The sequence below is a fragment of the Spermophilus citellus genome (genome assembly GCF_964194105.1).
Source record: "Spermophilus citellus genome assembly, chromosome: 8".
NCBI lineage: Eukaryota > Metazoa > Chordata > Mammalia > Rodentia > Sciuridae > Spermophilus > Spermophilus citellus.
Genome location: NC_138189.1, coordinates 116736277 through 116762468, shown reverse-complemented (window position 1 = coordinate 116762468; position 26192 = coordinate 116736277). Strand labels below are relative to the sequence as shown.

The window sequence follows — 26192 nt, the reverse complement described above, 5'->3', positions numbered from 1 at the left end:
ACAGTCCAGAAGGCAGCTGTGAGCTCTTGGGAGCCTCAGGCAAGGAAGCCCTTGAAGAAGCCTAGCAATGTCATAACTGGGATCCACACAAGGAAAAGAAAAAAACATTAAAGGAAGAAAACACACAGTATCACCAAAGCCTGCCTGTTGGCCACAAGGAGATCTACACTTACGGTCTAAGGTCATGGTGGAAAAGGGGTTCTTCTCTGTCCATAGAAGTGTTCAGTTCTACCTATACAAATTCTGAATACTCCACTTGAAAAGAAGAAAGTTGCACAATATATTTGAGCTCCAGAGCACTTACTGTTTGGTTCAATGCCTTTACAAAACTTGGGGGAAAAAAAAACTTGGCTGAAGCACGAACATTATCCCAGGGTACTGGTATTTTTCCACTGCAGGGACAGGCCAGCAAAATCAATCATCATCAATGCCAGCAATTTTTTTTTTTTAATTTAAACCTGATATATTCAAAACCAAAATGCAGTGGAAAATGTATTCTGCAGCTAGTCACTGGGCTCATGCTGTGTTTCAGGTCTCATGTTAGCTGCTGAAGATTAGGTTCATCACTAGGTGAACAAGGCCTAGAATCCCTGCCCTCATCCGTGTGAGGACTCGTAGCTAGGGGTGTAGCTCAGTGGTAGAGCATTTGTTTAGCTTGTGCAAAAGCCTGGGTTCAATTCCAAGAATTGGGGTTGGGGGGAAGTTTAGGAAATCATTCTGGAAGCGCTTTTATTTTTTATTTGGCAGTGCTGGGGATTAAACCCAGGGCCATGGGCATGTGAGGCAAATACTCTACCACTGAGCTACATCCCCAGCCCTGGAAGCTTCTTTATTTAAAAGACTTAAGAATATATTTTAGATGAAACAACTTTATCCATTATCTAGTTTGTGACTGAAACTAGGCTTTTTGGTTATATAAAAATCCATCTTTAAACCTAAGTTTCATAATTCCTTATACCTGCTTTTAAGAATTTGTTTTGTCGAATTTTAAATAACACTGAAAACAGAAAGAATGTTGCTAAGAGTAACCGACAAAAACAATGTCTGATTATATGTTCCTCAAGGAAGACAGCAGAAGCCTATCATGCTGCTGTCCCCCCACAGCTAGCAACTAACATTCAGCAAACACTTGCTGATAAACAAAACCACCTCAAATGCTTCCTGTTGTTATGAAAACACAAAGCCATATTTTGGATGCCTCACATTTTGGTTGTGAACACAGCTGAAAGTCCTCAAAAACAAGCACTGGTTGCACCTGCACTGCAGCTGGATGAGTAAGCTTAGAGAAAATGGTAGTTTATGGGGACAGACCTGGGACAGGGATGTCTCCTTACACCTGGGCTATATGCCTCCTCTGTACTACCTCTGCCCCTGAATCCGTCTGCTCCATCTTTTCACTCCTCAAATAGGGACACCAGTGACTTCATTTTTGCTACTTGCTAACTTTCCTTGGAATTTAAGTTCAGCATCGACTAGATAACAGAGTTCTCTTAACTGACTGAGCCTTCAAAAAGTTGTGATATGGTGTAAGTATGTAGTAAACCTCCTTTACAAGTGAAGAGAGCAAACAATAGGGAACTCCATTTACAAGATACTGCACACAGAAAATCTGGTCCCAAAGTCAGACCATTGACCCCAATCAGAAAATACAGTGTATCACATACCGGCCTTCCGTGAATGCTTTCATAATAGAGGAGCGCCTTCTGCAGAGCCACTTTCTCATTAGCAATCTGGTCTTTGGTCATATCCTGAATAAACACAGGGATAATAAATGAAAAGGGGAAAACACCTGTGAACATTCCAACTTCTTTATTTAAACAAACCTCCTAAAGGAGGGTTAAAAATAATCCTCGTCCAACAGTTCTCCCTGGCTCTGTCCAAAGCTCACTTAGGAATGAGCTAATCCTGACCACTAGCCAGCAACACAGACAACACAACAGAACCATCATTAACTACCTGGGGCTCCCATGTGGCAGCAAAGCATGTGGAGCACTGAGGAGAGCAGGAATGTGAGGCACATGGGGCCTAGCTGAATGGCCCCTGCAATGACTATAGCAGGTTACCTAGTCCTGAAGGTTTAGTCTAAAAATCTTTCCACCTCAGATAATCATAAACTATTAACTTCAGCAGGGTCATTCTGCAATACATGTAACAGAGCTGTCTGCTTTCAACCTGTGGTCAAAAACCAAAGTGCCCACAGGTGAAACACGCAGTTGTTTCATCTGCTTTCTAGATACATGGTTGGTTTACAGACCATCACCTTCCACAGGGATTCATGTGACACCCTGCGTCTCTACCAAGCTGGTGACAATGGTATCAGCAATTGGCTGGGGACCTCCACACCTTAATGTCCTCAGGACGACTGGTTTCTGCCCTCTTCTCCTGGAGCTTCCTCTGGATGGACTCCAGGGTGGCTTCAACGCTGGGCTTGATGGCTTTATCTACCAGCTCCTGCTTCTTCTCGTCGTCTTTTTCAAGCTGGGAACCAAAACTCTTGGGAAGTGTGTTGCTTCGCTGCCTCACCCTGGGCGTTAGGTCCTCTTCAGATATCTTTAGTTTTGATTCTGAGTGAGAAGATTTGGGGAAGAGACAGAGATGAGAACTGAGCCCTGCTGAATCCAAATTGTTTTTCTGTGATGTCACTAACTGCTTAGCCATGGATTTTTTTTTTTCCCCTTCAGGGAGTATCTAATTATAATATCACTGAAAATCCCTGAGTCATTATGTAAAACCCAAAATAATGATAATGTCTTCCTGGATTATCTGGAATATTTCCCAAACCCTAATTCCTGAGAAAGCTTTAGCTCTGTAACACCCAAGCTTTAGCTACACCAGCCTATTAGCTGTTCTCAGACTGGGGCAGATGTTTTCCCAGACCTGTTCCCTGAGCACCTAAAGAGTCGAAGGGCTCTAACACCCACTAGCTGGCCACTTGACTTGGATATCTCATTTTGAAATCATTTCACTTTGCACTGTCGTTGTTTATATGACTATCTCCTAAATGACAGCAAGCTTTTGGAGGGAAAGGGGCCAAACCCTTTTTAGATTCATCTCTGTGTCTACCTCGCTTCTCCCAACACCACAGCAGATGAAGTCTCATATTAAACAGGTGTTTAAGAAGTCTTGACTTGAAACCATCGTCCTTCTACTAGTGATTTGGGGAAATGTAGAAATGCTACAGAATTTATGTCTTAGCTGGTCTGGTTGCCCTGTGATTGAAGTCATAGGAGGACATGGAAGTGACCCCGAAGAACTGGGAGCACCGGAGAGTGTCTTCGGGACCTGGGAATACCTTGGCAGTGGCACTCATAGGACCTGAGTTGATGGATTTGGTCCCGGCTTCATGTATGGAAGCTATACTACAGGTTCAGGACTTCACCTACCCTTAAGTTGCTTCCGGAATTTGGCAAGGTCATTTGTCCACTTCAGAACCTCTGGATTGGCTGCTTTGTCACTGTGGGAAGGCTGAAAAAAAGGAAGTCTAGAGTCAATGATTCAGAACTAGGGCAGGGAAAAGCTGCCAAATTTGTTGATCTTTCTTTTTAACTAGGAAGGCAAAGTTGAGTGTCACAGAATAAGAAATCAACCACAATTCATCAGAGCAAATTCACAAATGTAATTCCATCCTCCACCTAGCTGGTTAATTTTGATGCTTTCAATTCCCCAGGGATTAAAAAGCTGGATCATTATAATCAGGCACTCATGTGGTGTTTTGACCCCTTTTCTGTCATTTGTAGGGCTCAATTTGTCAGGAGCAGAAAACAGAGAAGTCTGATGGTCACACCATTTGTGCCACGCTCATAGGAAGTGCTAAGGATAGTGCAGAGAACAATGAGCTCAGTACTAATGAAATTTCGGAAAATAATCTTGAATTCAATTTTAGCCAAATAGAAGATTTCATTCAATACTTTCCCCCATTCTAGATCACTGACAAATTTACAAGTAGACTTATGCTTGTGCAATAAAAATGGTGACACCTGGTGACCAGAGCTTAACAGGGTTCATTACTCAGTGTTTATTGTCCTTTTGAGATTCCCTAGGAATTAACTCTCACTTCCTGGGGAGAAGTAGGGGCAGAGGAGCCTGTGGGGCACTCACTCTGTACTTCCTCTCTTCTTCAAATCTGTCCTCAAACTTTCGGATCTTCTTTTTCAGGCTCTGAATCCTTCGTGTGAGCTGGGCGGGTGTCAGGTCCTCTTGCTCATCATCATAGGAACCCAGAGAAGAGCTTCGCCGCCTATGAGAGGCAAGACTTGGATCAACTCCCTGAGCAGTCACCGACTGCTGGGAGGGGCCTTGAATGTGGGGTGCCATGTGGTATAGAGGAGAAGAGTCAAAATAACCCCCATGCTCTTGACTGAAAGGAAATTAAGGAAATTAACCAATTCATTTTGTGGCTAAGCTCTGCATGTCTCTCTTATCATGGGGGTCTTTCTCTTACATTTATGATTAGCAAAGTTAGAATGAAATGTTTTCTGCAGGCCTGAAAGTTAAATTTGAGAGTGCTTTGAAAATGAAGTGCTAATGGAAATTCAATGTGTGATGCTACAGTTGGGTTACAGTTCAACTGGGAAACTACTAGATAGCTTGCGGACTAGGGTGGAGAACTTCAGATTTGCTCTTCCATTGACTTACATGTTAATTTTTTTGGGGGGGGGGTACAGGATGTTGAACCCAGGGATGCTTATCTACTGAGCCACCCCTGCAGCCATTTTTAAATTTTTGCTTTTGAGAAGGGTCTCACTAAGTTGCTAAGGGTCTCACTAAATTGCTGAGGCTGGCCCCAAATTTGTGGTCCCAAGCCTCTCGAGTTGCTGGAATTACAGGTGCATACCACCATGCCTGGCTCACTGCTTAATTTTATAAAACTTGTCAGCCATCAGCACCATGCTAATCTTTTTTAATATTGTGGGGCTGATACATCTGCTCATCAGCAACAGAGAATCACCTACCTCATGAAAGAATGGGAATTCGGGGGAGAAGGAGGCACTTCTGTGTCATCCAGGTATTGGCGACTCTGCCCATAAGCATAGAACCGAGGAGAGAGCATGGGGTCACTGTCCTCATCCAGAAGCTGGTGAATCAGGCGCCCCGCCTGTGGGGAGAGGCGAGCTTCGTCAGAGTCCACGTTCTCTCGCTGCCAGGATGAGAAAGTAGGGATGGGTTCTGAAAAAAAAAAAAAAAATGGTGAGAGGTTAACAGCTTTCTTAAAAGCATGGTTATTTCCCAAGTTTCCTGAAGATTTTAGGAAGCTGACCCCTGAATGGGTTCTCATTTTAGATCCAAGGTCCAGAGTAGGACACTATGTCCAACCCAAATCACTACTGTATTTGACAGCCATCATCTGCGTTTTATCTCCACTCTGACTTGCCTTCATAAAAAGAGTTTGCTAGGGCAACCCTGAGCAACAGCTTTGAAGGAGCAGAGCCGATGGGTGGTCCCCAGCTTCACTAGCAGGGAAGCCATGACCACTTTTCCGTGGGAGAGCATTACTGAAAACAAGCAAGTGTGTCAGGAAGGGAGGCATCTGGCACCACGGGTTCTGTCCTTCATGAGTCTGTAAAAGCCTACTTATGGAGGGGTTGACAGCTTCCATTTAGGTCATTTGGCAAACTGTTTTGTGTGCTTCTGCTTAGTGTGTGGGCTTAGCATGTTTGTGCTGTGTGCTTTGCAGTCGGAACTTAGGAGCTGCTCAAGACTAGGAAGAGGGAGAAGCACAGGTAAATTAGTCAAAAGAAGAAAAAAGAATGCCTCATAGAGAACAAGTTATTTTTAGACAATCTGTAAGAAAAAAAAAAACATACTCAGCACAAAATCGAGTTTGGAGGAGGTGAGGGAGGTTATTTAGTTTCATTTAATGTAAGACCCATTTCAATATATTCTTTTCTTTATTAAAGAATCATATCTAAAATAATTTAAAATAGGTTTTAGGTGATATGGAGTATTTCATTTGTAATACTCTGCATTAAAAAAAGACATTTATGGCTTAAATTCACTTGTGGATTAGTGATCCATGTAAAGCTGGAATTCACCCAGGATCTTAAAATCAGGATACCTAGAGTTTGAGTCATGAACAGTTAGTAGCTCCTCCAGCCATGAAACTGTACATGTATAAAATGGTCTGGAGTGCATATTCAGCTTTTTATCTAGAACATTAGAGCTGGTGTAACTTCATTCATAATCCAATTTTGTGATCTTCTCATCCCTGCTGCACATTAGAGTCACATGGCAAAACTTAAGTAACCACACACATGTGAGTCCTCATACCACCCAACCCATATAATAGACTGATGGACACAATGCCCAACCAAATATGACTGAATGACTGACAGACAGCCTTATACACATGTAAAAGCTGTCTGAGCGATGTTAATGTGGGCCAGAGTTGAGAATCCCTGATCCAACGCAGATTACAGATACAGAATCCAAAAACCAAAGGAATTTAGAGCAAAAACCTAATCAACAACAAGAGTTAGGCCCAGAAACTAAGTCTCCTGACTTCCAGATCAGTGTCTTTATTTTGAATGCTCCAGTGCCTGTTACAGAGCTGACTGCCTGAAATGTTTGAAGAATTGACAATGTAATAAGAAAAAAAAAAAAAACACAAGTTAAAAACAAAAAGCAAACCTCATATGAAATGAGGGCTACAGATTCTCCAAATTTAAAGGGACCCAAGTTATCTGCAAACATAAATATTTCAAAAGATGAAAACAGCGTTGAAGACAATGATTCTTACCCACTGAGACTTAAAAAATGAAGAATGTTTGTGGATGCACTTGGCTGAGGCCGAGACAATGGGAGGAGGCTATCATTTGTACAAAACTCTGTCATCAGGCTGCTCCTGCTGAGTAGCAGGGCTCAGATATGAGCAGCTCGCTTAGATCTGCCACCGTAAAGGGATGAAAAAAAAAAAAACAACAACACTAAATCGTCTGGAGGTGCAGTATTGGAAAATAATCCGTAGGAAAATAAAAATTTCATGTGAAGTTGCAGAAAATTAAGCTGTTAAACTGACCAGATTACATCTTCTATTAAATAAGACAGCAGAAATTTTAAGTTCTAAAATGAACAGAGCCAGGAGGAGAAAGGGTTAAGATGGCTTTAATAGCAGTGAAGCCAGCAATAACCTAACCTCACCACAGAGTGGCAAGGGAGCAAAACAACTGGGGGAAGGGCAAGAAGCCCTTTGGCTTTGGCAAAACAGTCTAATGTTGATATTGGCATATGGCTATGCTACTAGTTTATTTCTACTCATCAAAAAACAAAAAACAAAACAAAACAAAAAGATCAGTTTGAAAGGCATTACTTAGATCCTAAAGCCCTCTAATTTCTTTGAATCTAGCAGAATTTCTCTTTTAAAATATTACCACCAATTTTTAAGCTTTTAACAATGTGGTCCCTAGCTACAAATCATTTTGCAAAAAGTGTGCCCATTAACCAAACATGTTAATATAAATTGTGATCTTGAATTCACTATGAAGTAGTACTCACAGAATCAAATCATGATTGATGCTTGGTGGCTAACACAGGGCCATCTACCCCTTCTTGTCTGTTAATGCAGCTTTATTTTGTCACTCTATTCTCAACCAATCACTTCAGTGACAGAAAGAACAAATGTGTCCTTTTCCTATTGTCACCACTGGTATATAGGAAATACACAGTTGAAGAAATTCCAGCCCATTGTGTTTAAAGCACATTGGGGCAAATGAATTCACTAAGCATTGTGAATTTTGACTTTAAAAAAATAGGAATATTTCATCATTAGTCTGCATATAGAGACGTGAAAATCCCACCTATACAACATGAAATTCTTTTATGTTTTCTGTTTTTTTTCTCCCTTTTCAGTTATCCCATACAGTCTTATAATTTAAGGATCCTATTCAAGAAAGTTGTGAAATGACAATACACAGTTCAATATAACTAAAGAATTAACAAAACCAACTATTTCTATAGTTTAGTTCAAAATGATATAAGAACAAAGGTATTTCATGTTTTGATAATTGGTACTAATAGGAAAAACAAGCAAGATATAAATAAGAAAAGTGGGTACATAAAATGTCCAACTGCATTACCTGTTTGGAAAACCAGTTTTGAGGATGTATTCACTGCCCATTCCCAATGGCTATTTTGAGAAATATTTTCTATTTTTAACCAGTAACTCTAGAGCAATGAAACAGACAAGGATATTGCAAGGGAATTATTCAAAGGAAAACCAGAAAAGATTTGAGGCTTCTAATTGGATTTTCATCCCAAGGCACTACTTAAAATAAGCGCATTTTCATATCAAGACCAGAATTCCTTGGATATAGTGATTTTGCTTTTAGTCATGTGTTTTTTTCACAATGAACTCTGGACATAATATGACATGTTTCTCTATTAAAAATTAATCTACCCAGGTCATCTGACATGATAAGCATGCTGGTCAGAAATAATGGAGACAAAAGTTGTATTCCTGCTATATAAGTAACAAGGAATATATCCTGGGGAGTTCCAATATTGATATATATAGTACACATGGAAATGAAGGAAATTCATGGCAGGGGGAATGGACACCCTGTGTGATGCTCATGTATTCACTTTGCTTAGCTGGATGGGTCCATTTACTATACAAAAGAAACAGGCTACTGAGATGATTTATTTCTAAGAAATCTGCACAGAATTAGGGAAGCCAGTGTTTTCCACATTTCATTTCCAACTATGTCATTTAGAGCCATAACTTTGCTTGGCATGATGTCTTTTTTCTCAGTTGTGTTAGAAGGAACCTGCATATTCCACACAGAGAGATGTAGGCCCTACTGGGGAAGCTCTTTACTGAGGGAAGAATTTTATACAATTTTCCTTGGTGGTTTCAAAATTCAATTTTAGAATAATGGTCGTCCTGTTAAATTATTCAAATAATCTTGCAAATTACAAGATTTAGGATGAAACTTAAGCAGCTTGTTTTATCAATCACATATTTAATCCTTAAATTTCATGTATTTGCTTTGCCTCACTGTAAAAATAGTAAGTTGTTCTTCATTAGCTCCATTGAAATCATTACTGAATGCCTGGAATAGGAGAGGGCTGAAGACTTAACCTAATGAGAATATACCCATTGGAGTTGACTTTGATCCATGTGTCTGCACATTACATTCAGTTGCTTAATCAGTTACTAATTCACTACCCCACCTGTCTTTATTCCGTGCACATCTTTAACAAAGCTATGGCCAAGGCCCTGTCAGAGGCCCAGCTGGAGAAATCCAGCATTTCCCAGTCCAGACTCCAGAAGATTGGAGTGATATTGTTAGTCCTTAGCAAATCCATGGAGGGTCTCATACTTACTAGATCACTCTGTGGTCAGGGCCATCCATGGTCATTGGGTGGAACTGGGCTCTTTTTTCAAAGAAAGCAAACTTAGGCTAATTTTTTCCCCTCAAAATATCCTTAAAGATATTTATGGAAGATAGTAACAATTAACATTCACATAGCACCCACACCATGCTGAGCACTTTGCATATTTAGCTCATATAATCCTTGTGACAAATTTACTAATTAGATGTTACTGTATCTATTATTCATCAGTATCTGCTGTTGTTACCTATTTAAAAATTAGAAATTAAGGCAAAGTGAAGATAGGTTTGTTAACTTGCCCACAGAGTTGGTTAAATGACAGAATCCAGATTTAAACCCAGGAGTCTGGCTTGTCACCACCTGATTTTCTGCCCGTCATGACACTTGACTAGCATGCTTAGAAAGAGGCATCAGGAGACTGTATCACTTTGAATCCTCACTTTGTTTGGGGTCAGTTTTCTTATCTGTGTGATGGGAGGGTTCACTTGGGAAATCTTTTTTTTTTTTTGAAATTTATATATGACAGCAGAATGCATTACAATTCTTATCACACACAAAGAGCACAATTTTCCATATCTCTGGTTGATACAAAGTATATTCACACCAATTCGTGTCTTTATTCATGAACTTTGGATAGTAATGTCCACCACATTCCACCATCATTTCTAACCCCATACCCTTGGGAAATCTTTTAAGATCCTTTGTTTCTCCATGATTTTTTAAGAGAATTTCCTTTTCCAAAGTTATTGTCTCCAAGCAGTAAATTACTAGTAAGATATATGAAGTATTTTATGTTCTTTAAAAATTACCCTTATAAACTTAATTTTGCCAGGACAAATTCAATAAAATAGCTGAGTTCACCTCAGTACTTTAACAAATGGTACCCCAAATCAACAGCCCCAAGAATTTCTGCCAGAGGACATTCTAATTAAGCAATTCTGAGGGCTTTCAAAAATACAGAATAGTGCATTTGATTTATATATTTATTTAACTTTGTAGAAGCCCTAATAATAATAATGTGGTCAGAGATCAAATAATGTGTCCCAAAACATAGTTACATACAGTGAAAAAATAAAAAGCTTGGTTATCTGCCAACAAGTATGATTAGACCCATCCTACGTTCACTTTTTAAGGGTTGCACTTTCCATTACCTATGGGATTCATTCCTCTTTTCGTTTCCACAATACTAAGCCTCAGAAACCAGAGAGCATCATTTCCACTTGGGAGCACATAACACAGGGCTCACCCCAGCAGGCTGCTTACTCAGTAATGCCTCTCAGAGAGTCCCCATTTCCACATTAATCAGAGTATCAACTATGGCATGGGGATAGGGGACAAGCAAGCAAACCCAAAGGAGAGGTTACTCCACACGGTGGCTTTAGGAAGGCCATGGATGGAGGTTTACAGATGGATAGTGATTCAAATGTTTTGGGTAATTATTACTTTCACTGATATACTTTCTTGCACAGCTTAAATGATGCAAAATTCCATCCTTACTGGAAAGCCACCATTTGTTTCTTATTGAAGTTGTAACAAAAGTGATATTTCAACAATGAAATTTGTTGTTCTCATTTTATCTACCTTTATGCAGAAATTCCAATATTTTAACTATACTTATGGTTATGTCCCCATCATAATGCAACTTGGAAAGATGGAATAAATATACAATTTTAAAAAGTTCATTGAGGGTAGAAACCAAATGATCAAAATGGCCTTGTAGCTCAGTGGTAGAGCGCTTGCCTAGCATGTGTGAGCACTGGGTTCGATCCTCAGCACCACATAAAAATAAAATAAAGATATGTGTGTCCACCTACAACTAAAAAAAATGGCCTTGAAATAAGTCCATGTGGATTTTTTTTTTTTTGAGAGAGAGAGAGAGAGAGAGAGGGAATTTTTTTAATATTTACTTTTTAGTTTTCGGCGGACACAACATCTTTGTATGTGGTGCTGAGGATCCAACCGGGCTGCACGCATGCCAGGAGAGCACGCTACCGCTTGAGCCACATCCCCATCCCTCCATGTGGATTTTTTAAGATATACAAGTTCAACAATAAATGCAGTGACTGGCAAAAAGAAAAGAAAAAAAGAAAGAAAGAAAGAAAGAAAATAAAAGAAAGAAAAGAAAGAAAAAGTCATAGAAAGCTATTTCACAAATTACATGGATAACACAATTCATTTTCCCAAGCCCATTTGGAATAGAATGTATTTTTTCCAATGGCTTTCAAAAAATTCTATCTAAAAGTTCCAAAATAAAGTGTTGGTTTCTTCACATTATTATTTACCAGCAGAAAATTTCTTTACATTATGAAAAGTTTTAAGAAAACTATAAATGGCTTTCAACCACTCTTCGAGAGAATTTTTAGCTTTACATTAGCCCCTTTAAGTGTGCCAGAGATTTATAATCTCTCCAGATAACAATAATCAAACTGAGTCCATTTCAGGAGGAGGAGTAGGGGGAAAGGTGACTAATTTGATTTCTGACCTCAAATCCTAGTTTTTATCTAGAGCTTTATGTCAGACCATATCCCTAAAACCCAAACAGCCTTGATTTTTATTATTGCTTTTTTCTTTTATTTGGGCAACAGTGTACTATGAGACTCTGGGGGGTGGGGAAGAGCTGGTTGTTTTCAATGCATGAATTAAAAACGTGATTATTTCAAAATACAGGAAAATGAAACAAAACCAGTACCCAGAAATCACTTAAAACATCCATGCATTTCTTTTCCCCCTTAGTGAGTGTACTGTGAGTTGGAAAGAGTGCAGAAATCTCAGATTGACTACCTAATTATATGGCAAGAACTAGAACAGGTTTCTTAGATTACAAGAAAGAGAATTAGAATAAAAACAGTCTGCCTGTTCTCAGTACAGCCCTGGCTGCCAGGAGCATAACTGGGCTCCTCCTTTTCACCAGTGGTCTTTTCCATCGCCCTTTGATCCTGCATCTCAGGTAATAAGCAGAACTTTTTGGTTAAAAAAAGGAGGAGGGGGGTAGGGAATGAAGAGGGGAAAATCTGGGTGCTGAAAAGGACTGATTTTCCTAGTTGTGGTTCTCTGCTAAGTCATGCCTCTGTGTTGAAACCAGCAGCACGATCCTCCCAGGTCCTTCCTTCCCACACAGAGTACAGAGGCGGACTGGCATGTATTTTGCACACACACCGATACATGTTTAGATGAAGACACAGGGATTGTGAAAGCAGCAGCAGCAGCTTGAGGAAAATGCTGCAGTGTCCTCCCAGGCTACCCTTGTCTTCCTCAAAGTATATTTCTATTGTTTTCACCAAAAGTCTCCAGAAAAGCCAACCTAAAACACTTACAGGGTTTCAGTAAGAAGCACTTTTTATTTAGTGTTCTCTTTGATAAGCAAATCCAAGTTTGTTAACCTGTGTTTAAAAAAAAAGTGGACCCATAAAACAACAACAAAAAAAGATCTTTCTTGAAAACCAGGAAGATTTAATGATAGTGGTAGCTGGCTGGAAAGTATTGTGGGAAGATGGGGCATACTCACAGAGATCTACAATGCACATTACTGGGTACTACTGGGAGGAAAAGTCACACATATCTACTCCTGGTGAGTTAAAAAAAAATTTAAAAGAAGATTGCAAGGTGACCCTGTGATAAAGGGCAAGTACATTTTCTTTCTTAGATTGCAATTATCTGGGGCAATGTTTAACCGGATATGTTCCTATACCAGGTAAAGGATTTTCAGTCACTTAGAAATGCTGTTACTTTTCTGCATGCCTAGCTCTTGTGTTCTCTCTCTCTCTCTCTCTCTCTCTCTCTCTCTCTCTCTCTCACACACACACACACACACACACACACACACACACACACACACACAGTTACCCGCCTCTTACATATGCTTATTTATATATGCTTTTGTGATGTTAAATCATCCAAGTGCCAGTGATCACCTACCTTCCCAGTTCTTCTCATCACACAATGCCATCAGGTCCAACTGGGGCACTTCTGAGACAAAGCTTTCTGGCTGGTCATCAGCGTCTTGATTCCTCTGCTGTTTGGTATCAGGTATGCTGGGATGCTCCTGGATCTTCATTGTGGTGCTCTGCAAAAACAGCACAATGTCCCCAATAGCTACCGTTCAGCAAAACCCAAAAACGTTTGTAGTAATTCCACTCCTGGATGAGACCTCCCAAGCCACAGCTGCTAAAGCATGCAGCATGGAAATGACAATCATAGCTTGATGCCCCCTGGATACTAGCTGGCCACTCTCATGCAAAAAGCAGCTGTCCATCTGCGCTCGCTCCTTTAACTTTTCTTAGTGAGAGAAACAAGATGATTTTCCACGGGCAGCTCGTCCTGATAACTGCAGGCAGCTGACACTCTGGATGATTGCTGATTGGGGCCAGGAATGAGGGAAAGGAGTTTGTGTTTCCTTAAAGGAGCATGGCTCTCCAGACTGTAAACAACAACAGCAAGCCACCGCTGTTGCTAAGGCTAAGGCTGGAGTAGCAACACGCGGTACCTTCTGCACACAGACTTCTTTGCCCCTTAGTAAATAGTCCTGCAAGGGCAGGAGAGACGCTGGGGACATGAACACTCCCCTGCCGTCCACAGGCATAGCTCAATTAAGTGGGGCTAGCTGCATATTCCCAGATTTTCTGTGGCTGTTTTCTCAATAGTATGGGGAGGAGAGACTATGTGTGCAGGAGCTTGGTATTAAAGCATTATTGTACCATTCAAACAGCACAGGGGGTTGGCATCTTAGCTCAGCTAGCAGTAAGGAATATGAACTTTGGAAATGAGCCAAAATTACACAGGGAGCATAACTTTTTTTTTTAAAGTAAAATGCCAAGAGCTGGCAAGTCAGTGATGCATAATTTATATCTTACAAATATGGATCTGTCACTTGCTTTCCTGCTATTCATCTATTTTGAATACTAAAAACTCGGTTACAGTTGGTTTTGCTCATTGGCAGCACCTACACCAGGCAAGGACCCATCTGAGGGAAGGGAAAACCCTCCCGCAAAGGTTGATATTCAAGATCAGTGGTTTTGTGTTTTTAAAAAAGTAGCACTGAAGCTAATTCTGTTTCATTGAGATTCTCTTTCTATCTTGCTCTTCTGGCATAGTATAAACCAAGTCATTGTCACCATTCCTGCTCTCATAAAATTATAAACAAATATGTTAAGAGTAGTATTTACTCACAGACGTATTTTTCAAGTAGCACAGATCTGCATAAACTATTTTCTTTGAGAGTAAATGGAAATTTATTTTGGCAAATACACTATCACTAGTTGAAAAAACTAAGAACATCTGGAAGTCATAAGTGAATTCATTAATGTAGGAGAAATGTTCCTATGCTTAAAATAAAGCACTATTTAAGACTTGCAGCTACTTTTAATAGCTATCCAACCCACTTTGAAATCATCAGGGGAATAGTCAGTGCTTTTACTATGATATTTCCATCAAATGATGCATAAGGACGGGTATTCTCTTCACATTTTGGGATGAAATGAAACATCATCAACAAGGTCACAATGAGCTACTAAAATAGAAACGCAAAATAAATCTGGAGCTGTTACTTAACATGCTCTTTGCCTATTGAACAAAACAAAACAAAACACAGAATGCTTGTGTCACAAAAATTATTTGTCTCTTGAGCTGAATCCTAAGTGGACCAGGGTTCAATGCTTGTATCTGGTGCTCAGATTTTTAAAAGTTAAGAGTTAGTCACTGCTGGGCGCAGTGGCATATGCCTGTAATTCCAGCAGCTTGGGAGGCTGAGACAGGAGAATTGAGAGTTCAAAGCCAGCCTCAGCAACTGTGAGGCACTAAGCAACTCAGTGAGACCCTGTCTCTAAATAAACTACAAAATAGGGCTGGGGATGTGGCTCAGTGGTCGAGTGGCCCCAAGTTCAATCCCTGGTACCAAAAAAAGAAAAAAAAAAGAGTCAGTCACCAACTGTGTTTGTGTGTGTGTGGGTGTGGGTATGTGCATGTGCACGCTCACGCACACCCACACACAAAATATGCATTCAGTAAAGAAATATCAACCAAGATTTATAAGGTTTATTATATTCAGAGATATCAAAAAAAGAGAAGAGGACAAAAACCACAATTTCATTTTTAAATATGGTGTTTTGTGCACATGGAAGAAATACATCATATATTTAAATTGTCAAGCTATGGGAAGGACACGAATATTGCTCACAGGTACACCTGGATTTGTAGCAAGGTTTTTTTTTTTTTTTTTTTTTTTTTGGTACTAGGGATTGAACCCAGGGGCACCTAATCACTGAGCCACATCCCCAGCCTTTTCATTTTTATTTTGAAACAGGGTCTGGCTAAGTTGCTGAGGCTGGTCTTGAACTTGCGATCCTCCTGTATCAGCCCCCCTCCCCAAGAGTCACTGGAATTACAGTGCACCACGGCGCCCCACTGTGGCAAGGTTCTATTAGTTGGGTGCTTGGGTGGGGTTGCGCCCTGCACTGAGCCTCCATTTCCTAGTCTTTCCAATGGCATTAATGATAGTAATCTTGCAAATTCTTGTAAAAATTTAAGAGGAAGTAAGCAAGGTCTGGAGCACAAGATATACAAATGGAAGCCCTCCTTCTTTCTGTCATCATGTGGCACCATATACAGATAAAAACTCCTAGCGAGGGGGTGAGGAAAGCACCTCCGACTGGACTGGAGGGGAAATGTGGTACAACAAAGGATGCAACAAAATTCTAAATGCATCACGAAAAATATCAGTGAGCAGAGCCACTGGTATTCTGCCAGCAATTTCGCTTAGAGGCAGAGAGGTGTGGTGAGCAGGCCTGTGGTGGAGCGTGAGTCATACAGAAGAAAGGAGCGCTTTACACTTATGTGGAAATACACACACAACTTGCCCTGTCCTGCTGGGCTCTGATCCGCCCCTAAGGTTGCTCTTTCACTTGCCTGAAACTCTTAGAAGCCCAAGTCTCAGTGTCTGGCCCTCCTGGTCACTGAACCCGAGATGGTGTCCTAGACACCATGCCACAGCAGGCAGCAGGTGGTTTCATGTGCACATGGGGTAGGGATGCTACCCGCTGGCTCTCATGGAGAAGCTATGCATGCTCTGCAGCAGTGTCCCAGTGTCAACATCTCTCCCTTCAAAATGTGGCCTCCCTGCGGCACCTTGCCAGAGGGCCCGCACTAAGAGCACCTATCGTAAGGCAAATACTATTTGCTTATCTGTTTCTCTAACTGGATCATTAAGGTCAACATTTCCTCGGAAGTCTCAAATACCAAAAATATTTTTGGTCTAAACTTTTTCTTTTGTTTACATGTCTAATATCTTCAGTTAAATCAGAGGAAAAACAACGTTTCACAATTTTCAACTCAGAGATCCTTAGGTGCCACACACCAAACCCTTGGCAAACACGCTATCCCATATGAAAATTCACAAAATGTCTGTGTATGGAGATAAATTGAGCGTCTGACTCTGAGAGGAGACAATACGATAGGTAGAAAAGATTGGGTTTTGGAGGCAGAGACCTGGATTTAAACACTAGCTAGTGAAGCTTGACTAGCTTTGAGGCCTTCAGTGAGACAACCTCTTTGAATGTTAGCTTTTTCTTTAATACGAGAACAACCTTTCATAAGGTGGTTGTGAAGATTAAATGGAAAGTCTGTATAGACAGAGGGTCCATAGTAACTCTAAAAGAAAAGCTATTTCCATTTCTACTCCCCTTCCCTTCCCTTTTCACTCATTCATTGGCAAGTGCTTATTGAATACATACTATGTCCTAGCCACCAGAATTTGGGAATGAACAAGTCACAGGATTTTGTGAGAAAGAGACTTTGAAAGTACAAGTGCTGGTGTCACACGTCATAAAAGAAAAACATGGTGTGCTGGAAAGCTGACCTCCAGTGCTCACCCTTACCTAGGGCCACAGGAGAACTTCACATTCAGGTCAAGGAGACATTAACTTTGAGTCTAACAGTCTAATCTTTGCCAAGACTTGTCCCTTTCTAGTTGGGCTTGACTTTTACGATCCCCAGACTTGACTGATCTTGCCATTTTCCTGGCTTGAAATAGTTCATGATTTATTGTTCCATTCCTTCTCCCTCCCTGCACAGGACAGTGATAAGTGACCTCAAAGTTTACCAGAGCCAAGATCGGCAACACTGAGAACATGCTGGACAATGCAGTTTGAACAGGAAAGAAAAAATAATAACCACAGTTATTAACTGAAGAACCACAGAGAACCATAAACATTTATTGTTTGGCCTGACAATAAAGGAAAATGGACATAACAAATTTCCAAAATTCATGTGAACTGCAAAGTGTCAATAGCCTTTGGTGACTATGGATGGGGGATATTTCAGAAATCTGCCTTCTCAGGGCAAATAAAAGCTTACACTTGAGATCTTGTGATGACTAATTTAATTCTGGCTGAACTGGAAAGTCTCCATTTCTCCCTTTCTCTCTCCCCTTTCTCCTTTTCTTTTTTTTTAAGCAGGATAAGAAAAATGGAAATAGTCTTTTGTTTATGATGAATGTCTCGTTTGTTATCAAGGGCATGCTTCTAAGCTCTCTTAAGCAGTGGGCTTAGAAAGCACAAAGAATGTAAAAATACCTTGAAGGAATTTAACACTTCGTTGACCTTATAATTCTGACATAAAGTGATCTCTCTCAGATAATGTACTATCCTCCCATGTTGATAATCATTCTTACTTGTTTTGCTTCCTTGACAAAGAGACTCATTGTAAGGTTATTAGTGAATATTCTGGATTTTATATGAAGCATATAATACTTTCACAATAAAAAATAACATCAGAAGAAATTGAAGCACAAGGTCAAGTATGCTTCCACTGTAAGCAGAGTTCTCTCTGTATTTTCAGTGATATCTTCTAGAATCTAGACAAGGCTTCTGATGCTTAAAGCTGTGAAAGGGGTTCAAAAACAAAAGAACAAATACTCTAGACTCCACATGCCTAGAGAACGGTGTGCTGAGCTCTTTCTTGTGTTACCTCATTCCATATGGCCCATATGACATTTGATTAAACATCAGTCTTTCTAAAACCTATCTGAAGAAGCCATACTTTCATTTGGGGCATTTTGAAAAGATTCTAAATTTTTTTCACTACAGGGTGTCACTAAACAAATTTCAATCCAAATGTTTTAAGAAAATTCTCCTGGAACTCTGTTCAATACCTACCTTGTTTTTCCCCTAAGAGGTAATGATCTACTTAATAAGTTCTTACATCTACTCCCAGACACCCACTTCCAGATACATCCCCAGCCCTATTCTTAACAATTCTTTTTAGAAGGGGGAAAGTCCCCAAAGATATGTTCCTTATATTGGAAAAATTAAAGTCATATATATAGAGATAGATGGGTGACTCTCAATATACCCATCTGAGATCTCAACAGACCCTTTTTAGGGATAGATTACTTATATAATTACAAGAAATGAAAAAGACAAGTAATAAGTGGTTAAGTGTACATTCAATTCCAACATATGCCTTCAAATATACTTGATGGCTGCAAATTGATTATTTAAAAAAAGTAAAGTCACGTCACCCTTGTGCCTGCCTTTGAGAAGCAGACCCTCAATGGGTCTGTTGGCTGCCTGTCCTCATTCTAAATATTGGTTAAAAAAAAAAGAGAGAGAGAGAAAGAAATTAAAACCCCCCTTTCCCTCAATAGCTGTCATTTACCTTGTCATCTTGGGTGAATCTGAGAGTTTACAAGAAGAATTTTAAAGGACAATATTAATGAGAACAAGACCCATCTTAAGGGAAAATGAAACTGGAAAAATCATCATACCCATTCACAGTGGGCATGTAAATTCTGGTATCTCAATCTGATGCCGTAGGAGACTTGAAGCAAAATAAATGCTGGTTAAGCAGAATTCTAGGAAGGGGAATCAAAGTCTAGACCTGGTTTTCATCTCTGAAATTGAGGGATTACTGCTGTTTTACCAGAAAACCAGATACTCTTTGGGTGGTCTAATACATTTTAGGAAGTGCTACATCTACACACTGACACAAGGGGAGAGCTTTAAAAATGGGAAACAATTCTTCTCACAGTCTTTCAAGAATAATAAGAAAATATATTTCAGTGAAAGAAACACATGCCTTCATGATGGAAATGATCCCAATCTTGTGGGGTGATGTGTCTTTTTTTGCTCCTCTGGTGCGGTGCTAACGGGAAGGTGAGTCTAGATTTTTAACTCACCACCTCATTTTATTTCCTAACTGAAACTGTCCTGATGACAAAGATTATTAATAGTGACTGCTTACGGAGTGCCAACTGTCAGCTGGGCACTGATGGGTGGCTGCACCTGGGTGACGCATGTAAGAATAGCACCTGGCACATGGAAGAAGGATTTGAGATTCTTTCCCTGTGATTCATCCACTGCCATGGAGCTGTCCACAGAAAGACAGTGGCAGACCAAGTCAAGCACAAATGCAGTTTGGGTGCCACTTGGATGCTAGGAGCCACAAGCATATATACGATGTATGGCACCTTTGGTTGTAAAGTGACGCCAGCTAGCCACTGAGATGATTATGTTAAAATTTACATTCATATGCAAACTGGACTCCCGCTGTTCACCTTGGCCTGCTACCGGACTCAAGTTACGGGACTTTACGGGACTGCTGGAGAGTTCCCATTGGTTGGGGAAGGATAGTAGGAGGGAATTCCGGAGGAGGTGGGAGGAGACGGGGGGGGGGTTCCGGTCGGCGCGCGGTTCCGGTCGGACACCCTCGTGGGAGGACCGGTTTTTGACTTGCTGGCGCTGAGAGTGTTAGCGGCTTTTTCAAAATAAAGTTTTGTTCCTGCTTGATTGGCTCGTGATTCTGTGCCCAGCCAAGACTGCGGCATTTGGCGGCCCGTGCGGGGAACGCCTGAAGCTTAGAGGTGAGTAAATTGCTTGCCCCTGAGGGAAGGCGACAGGATGGATGACCTTCTCAGAAAACAATGTGTTCTTGTTTTGATTTATTTTGTTTTCATTTCGAGCTCCCTAGCCCTAGAATTTTCTCAGGCGAACTGGAAAAAATGGTTGGCTCAAGGTTTGAAGTTATTCAGCCCTGAGAAAGAGAAAATTGATACAACCATTGTCTGCTCCGTCTTTGTTTCATTCTGCTTCGGCTTTGTTTTATCCTACCTTATTGGGTTAGGTTATAGTAGATTAGAATCCAATAAAAAACAAACCGAAAAACTGTTAAGTAAATTGTTAGAGGTCCAGACTATGGTAGAAAAAACGCTAGGTCAAGCAAAAGAGAAGGTCTCTCAAGCTAGTCAGACAGAGGAGAATTTAAAGAAAGCAAGCTTAGAGGACAAGCAGCCATCAGGTGGAGAATTACAACAGGAGGTTGCTACCAACTCCGTTCTATCACCAGAGGGCGTAACTCAGCCAACAGCTCCATCTACCGCTGAGCGGCCCTCAACTACCGTAGTTGATGGACGGAATTCTGAGGCAGGACCCCAAAGATTAGCATGCCCTGTACTTGAGCAGGCAGGAGGGCAACGAATTCACCGTGCTTTAGATTTCAAAACAATAAAGCAATTAAAGGAGGCTGTAACGACCTATGGGCCGCAAGCTCCCTTCACAATAAGCATGGTTGAATCTGTTACCAACTTGGACATGACACCAGCAGATTGGGCTAACATGTGTCGATCTGTGCTAAACGGAGGACAATATTTGTTATGGAAGGTTGCCAATGAGGAATTTTGCATGGAGACAGCTAGGCGAAATGCAGAAGCTGGGTACCCTCAAAGAAATATGGACATGCTTTTGGGGAAGGGACCTTATGAGGGTCAAAGACAACAAATTGAATATGACCCTGGTGTGTACGCACAAATTGCTGTAGATGCAGTTAGGGCATGGAAAACTTTACAGGGGCATGGAGACTTACAAGGTCAATTATCTAAGGTAATACAAGGAACTAATGAACCTTATGCTGAATTTGTAGATAGACTTATTCAGTCAGCCTCTAGGATATTTGGAAATACAGAACAGGTAATGCCATTTATAAAACAACTGGCTTATGACCAAGCAAATCGTTGCTGCAGAGAGGTCATTAGACCATGGAGACATGAGGATTTAAACACATATATTAAATTATGTAGAGACATTAATGAACAGGGGCAAGTCTTAGCAGCAGTACAACAGGCTTTAGATGCCAGGCCAAGAACATGCTATAATTGTAATCAAACAGGACATTTTAAAAGGAGTTGCCCCATAAGAGGAGGGTTTAACAAAGCTGGATATCAAAGGAATAGAATACCAGGTATTTGCCCACGATGCCGTAGAGGGAGACATTGGGCTAATGAATGCCGTTCTCAAACCACCATAGAGGGTATTCCGTTATCAAAAAACGGACAAGGACCAAGTGTTTACCCACGATATCGTGGAGAAAGGTATCAAGCTCCATTGCCAAAAAACGGACTAGAGGGCCCAATGCCCCGGGGCCCCAAACCACAAATATATGGGGCAATGGAGGAACCCAACAGCCCCATCAAGGTAGTGCCCAGGACGCATTATCCATTAAATCCCTCATCAGACAAACTAGAGGGAGCGCAGGGCTGGACATCTGCGCCTCTGCCAGAGCAGTACTAACCCCAGAGATGGGAATTCAAATCATTCCCACAGGAGTAAAAGGACCTCTTCCCCAGGGAACAGTAGGCTTATTATTGGGACGCAGTTCTTCTACACTAAAAGGACTTATGATAAGTCCTGGGGTAATTGATCCCGATTATGAAGGTGAAATAAAAATTATAGCTAGTTCTCCAAGAGGTATATCAGTAATTTCACCAGGAGATAGAATAGCACAGTTATTAATAATACCCAGCCTGCATGATAAATTTTCCAGTTGTAATGTAGAAAGAGGTTCCAAGGGATTAGGCTCCACAGGTGTAGATTGGGCTATGCTGTCTTTAAATTTAGATTCTCGCCCAATGCTAAAATTAAAAATTCAAGGACATGACTTTAATGGGCTGCTGGACACAGGAGCTGACCTCAGCATCATATCTCGTCAAGAATGGCCAAAACATTGGCCATTACAACAAGCCACTCAAACGCTTCGAGGCCTAGGAGTGGCAACAAATCCCCATAGAAGTGCTATGGTATTAGATTGGAGGGATCCTGAAGGATGTGAAGGAACTATACAGCCCTATGTATTGGATCATCTTCCTGTAAATTTATGGGGACGAGATGTCCTAGATCAATTAGGATTGACATTAACAAATAACATCAATCCTAACGCGCCCACTACTAGGGCTAAACAAGGCTTTAGGAAAGAAAAAAGATTAAGAGAACAAGAACAAGGTATGACAGCACCTATTCAAATAGATCAAGAAATAAATAGACATGAATTGGGTTTTCAGAAAGGGCCACTGAGACAATCAAAATTACTTGGAAATCAGAAAGACCAGTGTGGGTTCCTCAGTGGCCCTTGACTAAAGAAAAGATACAAGTAGCCCATGACTTGGTCAGACAACAGTTAGCGGAAGGACATATACAACCTTCCGTATCCCCCTATAATACTCCCATTTTTGTCATTAAAAAGAAATCTGGTAAATGGAGATTATTACAAGATTTAAGAGCCATTAATAATGAGATGGTTATTATGGGACCTGCTCAATCAGGGATTCCTCAATTGTCTGCTTTACCAAAAACCTGGCATGTTTTAGTTATAGATATTAAAGATTGTTTCTTTTCAATTCCAATTCATCCCGAGGATAGTCCACATTTTGCATTTACTATCCCTGCACTGAATCATGAAGGTCCTGATCAGAGATATGAATGGAAAGTACTCCCTCAAGGGATGGCTAACAGCCCAACTATGTGTCAAATTTATGTTAATAAAGCAATCCAGCCACTTAGAAACCAAAATCCTGAACTACAAATATTTCACTATATGGATGATGTGTTACTGGCACATAAAGATAAAAACACATTACTAGAATGTTATGCCACACTTACAAATTTATTGAAAAATTATAATCTAGAGATAGCAATAGATAAAGTACAATTAAATCTTCCAATTAATTATTTAGGAGTTCTATTATCCTCAACCATGGTCCGTCCACCAAAAATTCAAATACGAGTAGATCAACTCAAATCACTTAATGACTTTCAAAAGTTATTGGGAGACATAAATTGGATAAGGCCTTATCTAGGCATACCAACAGGAGAGTTAGGACCTTTATTTGATATTCTAAAAGGTCCATCAGATCCAAATTCACCCCGCATGTTAACGCCTGAAGCAAGAAAAGTATTAAAAATCATTGAAACATATATGGAAAATATGCATTTGGATAGAATTGATATAAGTTTGCCTTTATTATTTATTGTACTACCAACAAAAAATATTCCTACAGGAGTATTTTGGCAAGAAGGTCCATTATTGTGGATACATTTATCTTATTCCCCTAACACTATTCTTACTAGATATCCTGAGGCTGTAGGACAATTAATACTCAAAGGAATAAAAGCAGCTAAGGGAGTGTTTGGGATTTCTCCCAATAAAATTATTACTCCATATACTATGGATCAAATTGATGAGTTAGCTAATGAGTTAAATACTTGGGCAATAATCCTGTGTAAAACTAGTGTTTCATTTGATAATCACTTACCATCTAATCCTTTGTTGTCTTTTTGGTCTAAGCATCCTGTAGTTTTTCCAAAAATGACAAGAAAAACCCCTATCATAAATGCTCCAAATATATTCACTGATGGGTCAAACAATGGTACAGCAGCAGTAGTTACTCCTGATCAAACTTTTACATTTTTAGTACCCAAACAATCAGCTCAAAAGGTAGAGCTTAATGCAGTATTACAAGCTTTTATGATGTTTAAAGATTCTGTATTTAATTTATTTTCTGATAGTCAGTATGTAGTTAATGCTATTAATTCCCTTGAAGATGCTGGTAGGATTTCCCCTTCCTCTACTGTTTTCTCTTTGTTTTCCGCTATACAAAGTCTAATCTGGGACCGAAAAGATCCATTCTTCATAGGTCATATCAGGGCACATACAGGATTGCCTGGAGCCCTTAGTATGGGCAATGAACTAGCAGATAAATCTACACATGACATACATATTTTCTCCACAATAGAAGAAGCTATAAATTTTCATAAAAGGTTCCATGTCAATGCTAATACTTTACAAAAGCGTTTTAAAATAACTAAAGAACAGGCCAGACATATAATAAAACAATGTCAAAATTGTGTGACATTTTTACCACAAGTTAATCTTGGAGTCAATCCTAGAGGACTAATACCTAACCATATTTGGCAGATGGACGTCACACACTTGCCAGAATTTGGAAAATTAAAATATTTACATGTTACAGTTGATACCTCTTCCGGATTTTTGATGGGCTCCCTTCATGCCGGAGAAAAAACTAAAGATGTTATAGCTCATTGCTTACAAAATTTTGCCACTGTGGGCGTTCCAAAACAGTTAAAAACGGACAACGGTCCTGGTTATACTTCCTCCTCTTTTAAACAATTTTGCTCATCATTTGGTATTACTCACATAACAGGAATTCCATACAATCCACAAGGACAAGGCATAGTTGAAAGAGCTCATCAAACTATTAAAATGTACTTATTAAAACAAAAGGAGGGAATTGGAAAGGGGTATATATCCCCCAAAGATAAACTTAAAATAACCCTTTTTACTCTAAACTTTTTAAATTTAGATTCATCGGGACTTAGTGCTGCGGAAAGACATTTGTACCCCAAAAATGTACATAAGCCTAAGGTACTTTGGAAAGATATTCTAACAGGACAATGGAAAGGCCCGGATCCAGTGATAGTCTGGAATCGGGGCGCTGTCTGTGTTTTCCCACAGGATGAACAGCAACCGATTTGGATTCCAGAGAGATTAACTAAAACAATTTCTACAGAAAAAGAAGATGATTTGACTCAAATCCATAACAGCTGACATCCAGAGCTCCAGCTTGGCTATTCTTACATCTGCGACAGTGATTAACCAAGGTTTTTTTTTTCAGTATCTATTTTATTATTGCATTTTTCCACATCATAAAGTTCTATTTTATTTTTGAGCTCATACAAACCTAGGTTAATGTTTTTCTGATCAGTTTTATTTTTTGACTGTGTTTTATTTTTTATTTATTTATTTATTTATTTATTTATTTATTTATTTTTTTTTTTTTTGACTGTGGAGTTTTTAAACATTGCAACGGAGATTTCACCTAAGTATAGTTACAAGGCCTTTATTTACTATTGTCTTATGTGTTGTATGTTGTGTGCACACTTCTGTTTTGTGTTGTATGTCTGTATGTGTGTATGTCCATATTTCTTATATGAGGAGCGCTCATGAAAAAATGGATCCGAATTTTTTCTTTATTCACGTGATTTATATGGTTTAATTTAAATTAGGTGAACAGCTGTTTATGATTGTTGTTAAAGATGGTTAACAGATCTGTTTGTTTACTAATTTAAATTTGGTAAACGGCTGTTAAGGATTGTTTTTAAAGGAGTTTAACAGATCTGTTTGTTTACTTTCACCTTTTCTTTTTATTATATTTAATAATTCTGTTCAGGATAATGTCTCTTTACCATCATTGCCAGAATTTCCATCTCCATCCCAATTCCAGTGAAGACTGAGATAAAACCAAACTACAGCTTCTATGATAGCTATCACAGTAAACTGTATAAACTGATGCATCAATGAATATAACTCAACAAGTAATGCTATCAAGGACTTGATTTACTTTGGGAGGATATGGACATATTGATAGACTCCTCCAATTTGAACTGCTTGCAGAACTTGCCTGGACTATATATCAGTTCCATACATTGTGAAATATCATCTGGTGCACCGAATTGTGGTACTGCTGGCATATTTTTGCTGATGGTGTCACCAGTGATGCAATTTCCTTGCCAGCTCACCCCATG

At 39.9% G+C, this 26192-nt stretch overlaps 1 protein-coding gene across 4 annotated transcripts in view; it reads right to left on the bottom strand.

Annotated features, from left to right (window-relative positions):
- FAM13A (family with sequence similarity 13 member A) overlaps positions 1-26192 on the bottom strand; it is a 332113-nt gene that overhangs the window by 16523 nt on the left and 289398 nt on the right. For 3 of the 4 annotated variants that reach the window (XM_081303804.1, XM_081303805.1, XM_081303806.1), the window contains 6 exons: positions 13246-13393; positions 4953-5166; positions 4099-4237; positions 3384-3465; positions 2344-2564; positions 1665-1748 (listed from right to left, as the gene is read on the bottom strand). In XM_081303804.1, the coding sequence (XP_081159930.1) occupies positions 1665-1748; positions 2344-2564; positions 3384-3465; positions 4099-4237; positions 4953-5166; positions 13246-13393 (888 nt within the window). Of the gene's footprint in view, positions 1-1664; positions 1749-2343; positions 2565-3383; positions 3466-4098; positions 4358-4952; positions 5167-13245; positions 13394-26192 lie in introns of all 4 variants that reach the window. The other variant, XM_081303803.1, reaches the window with a different exon arrangement.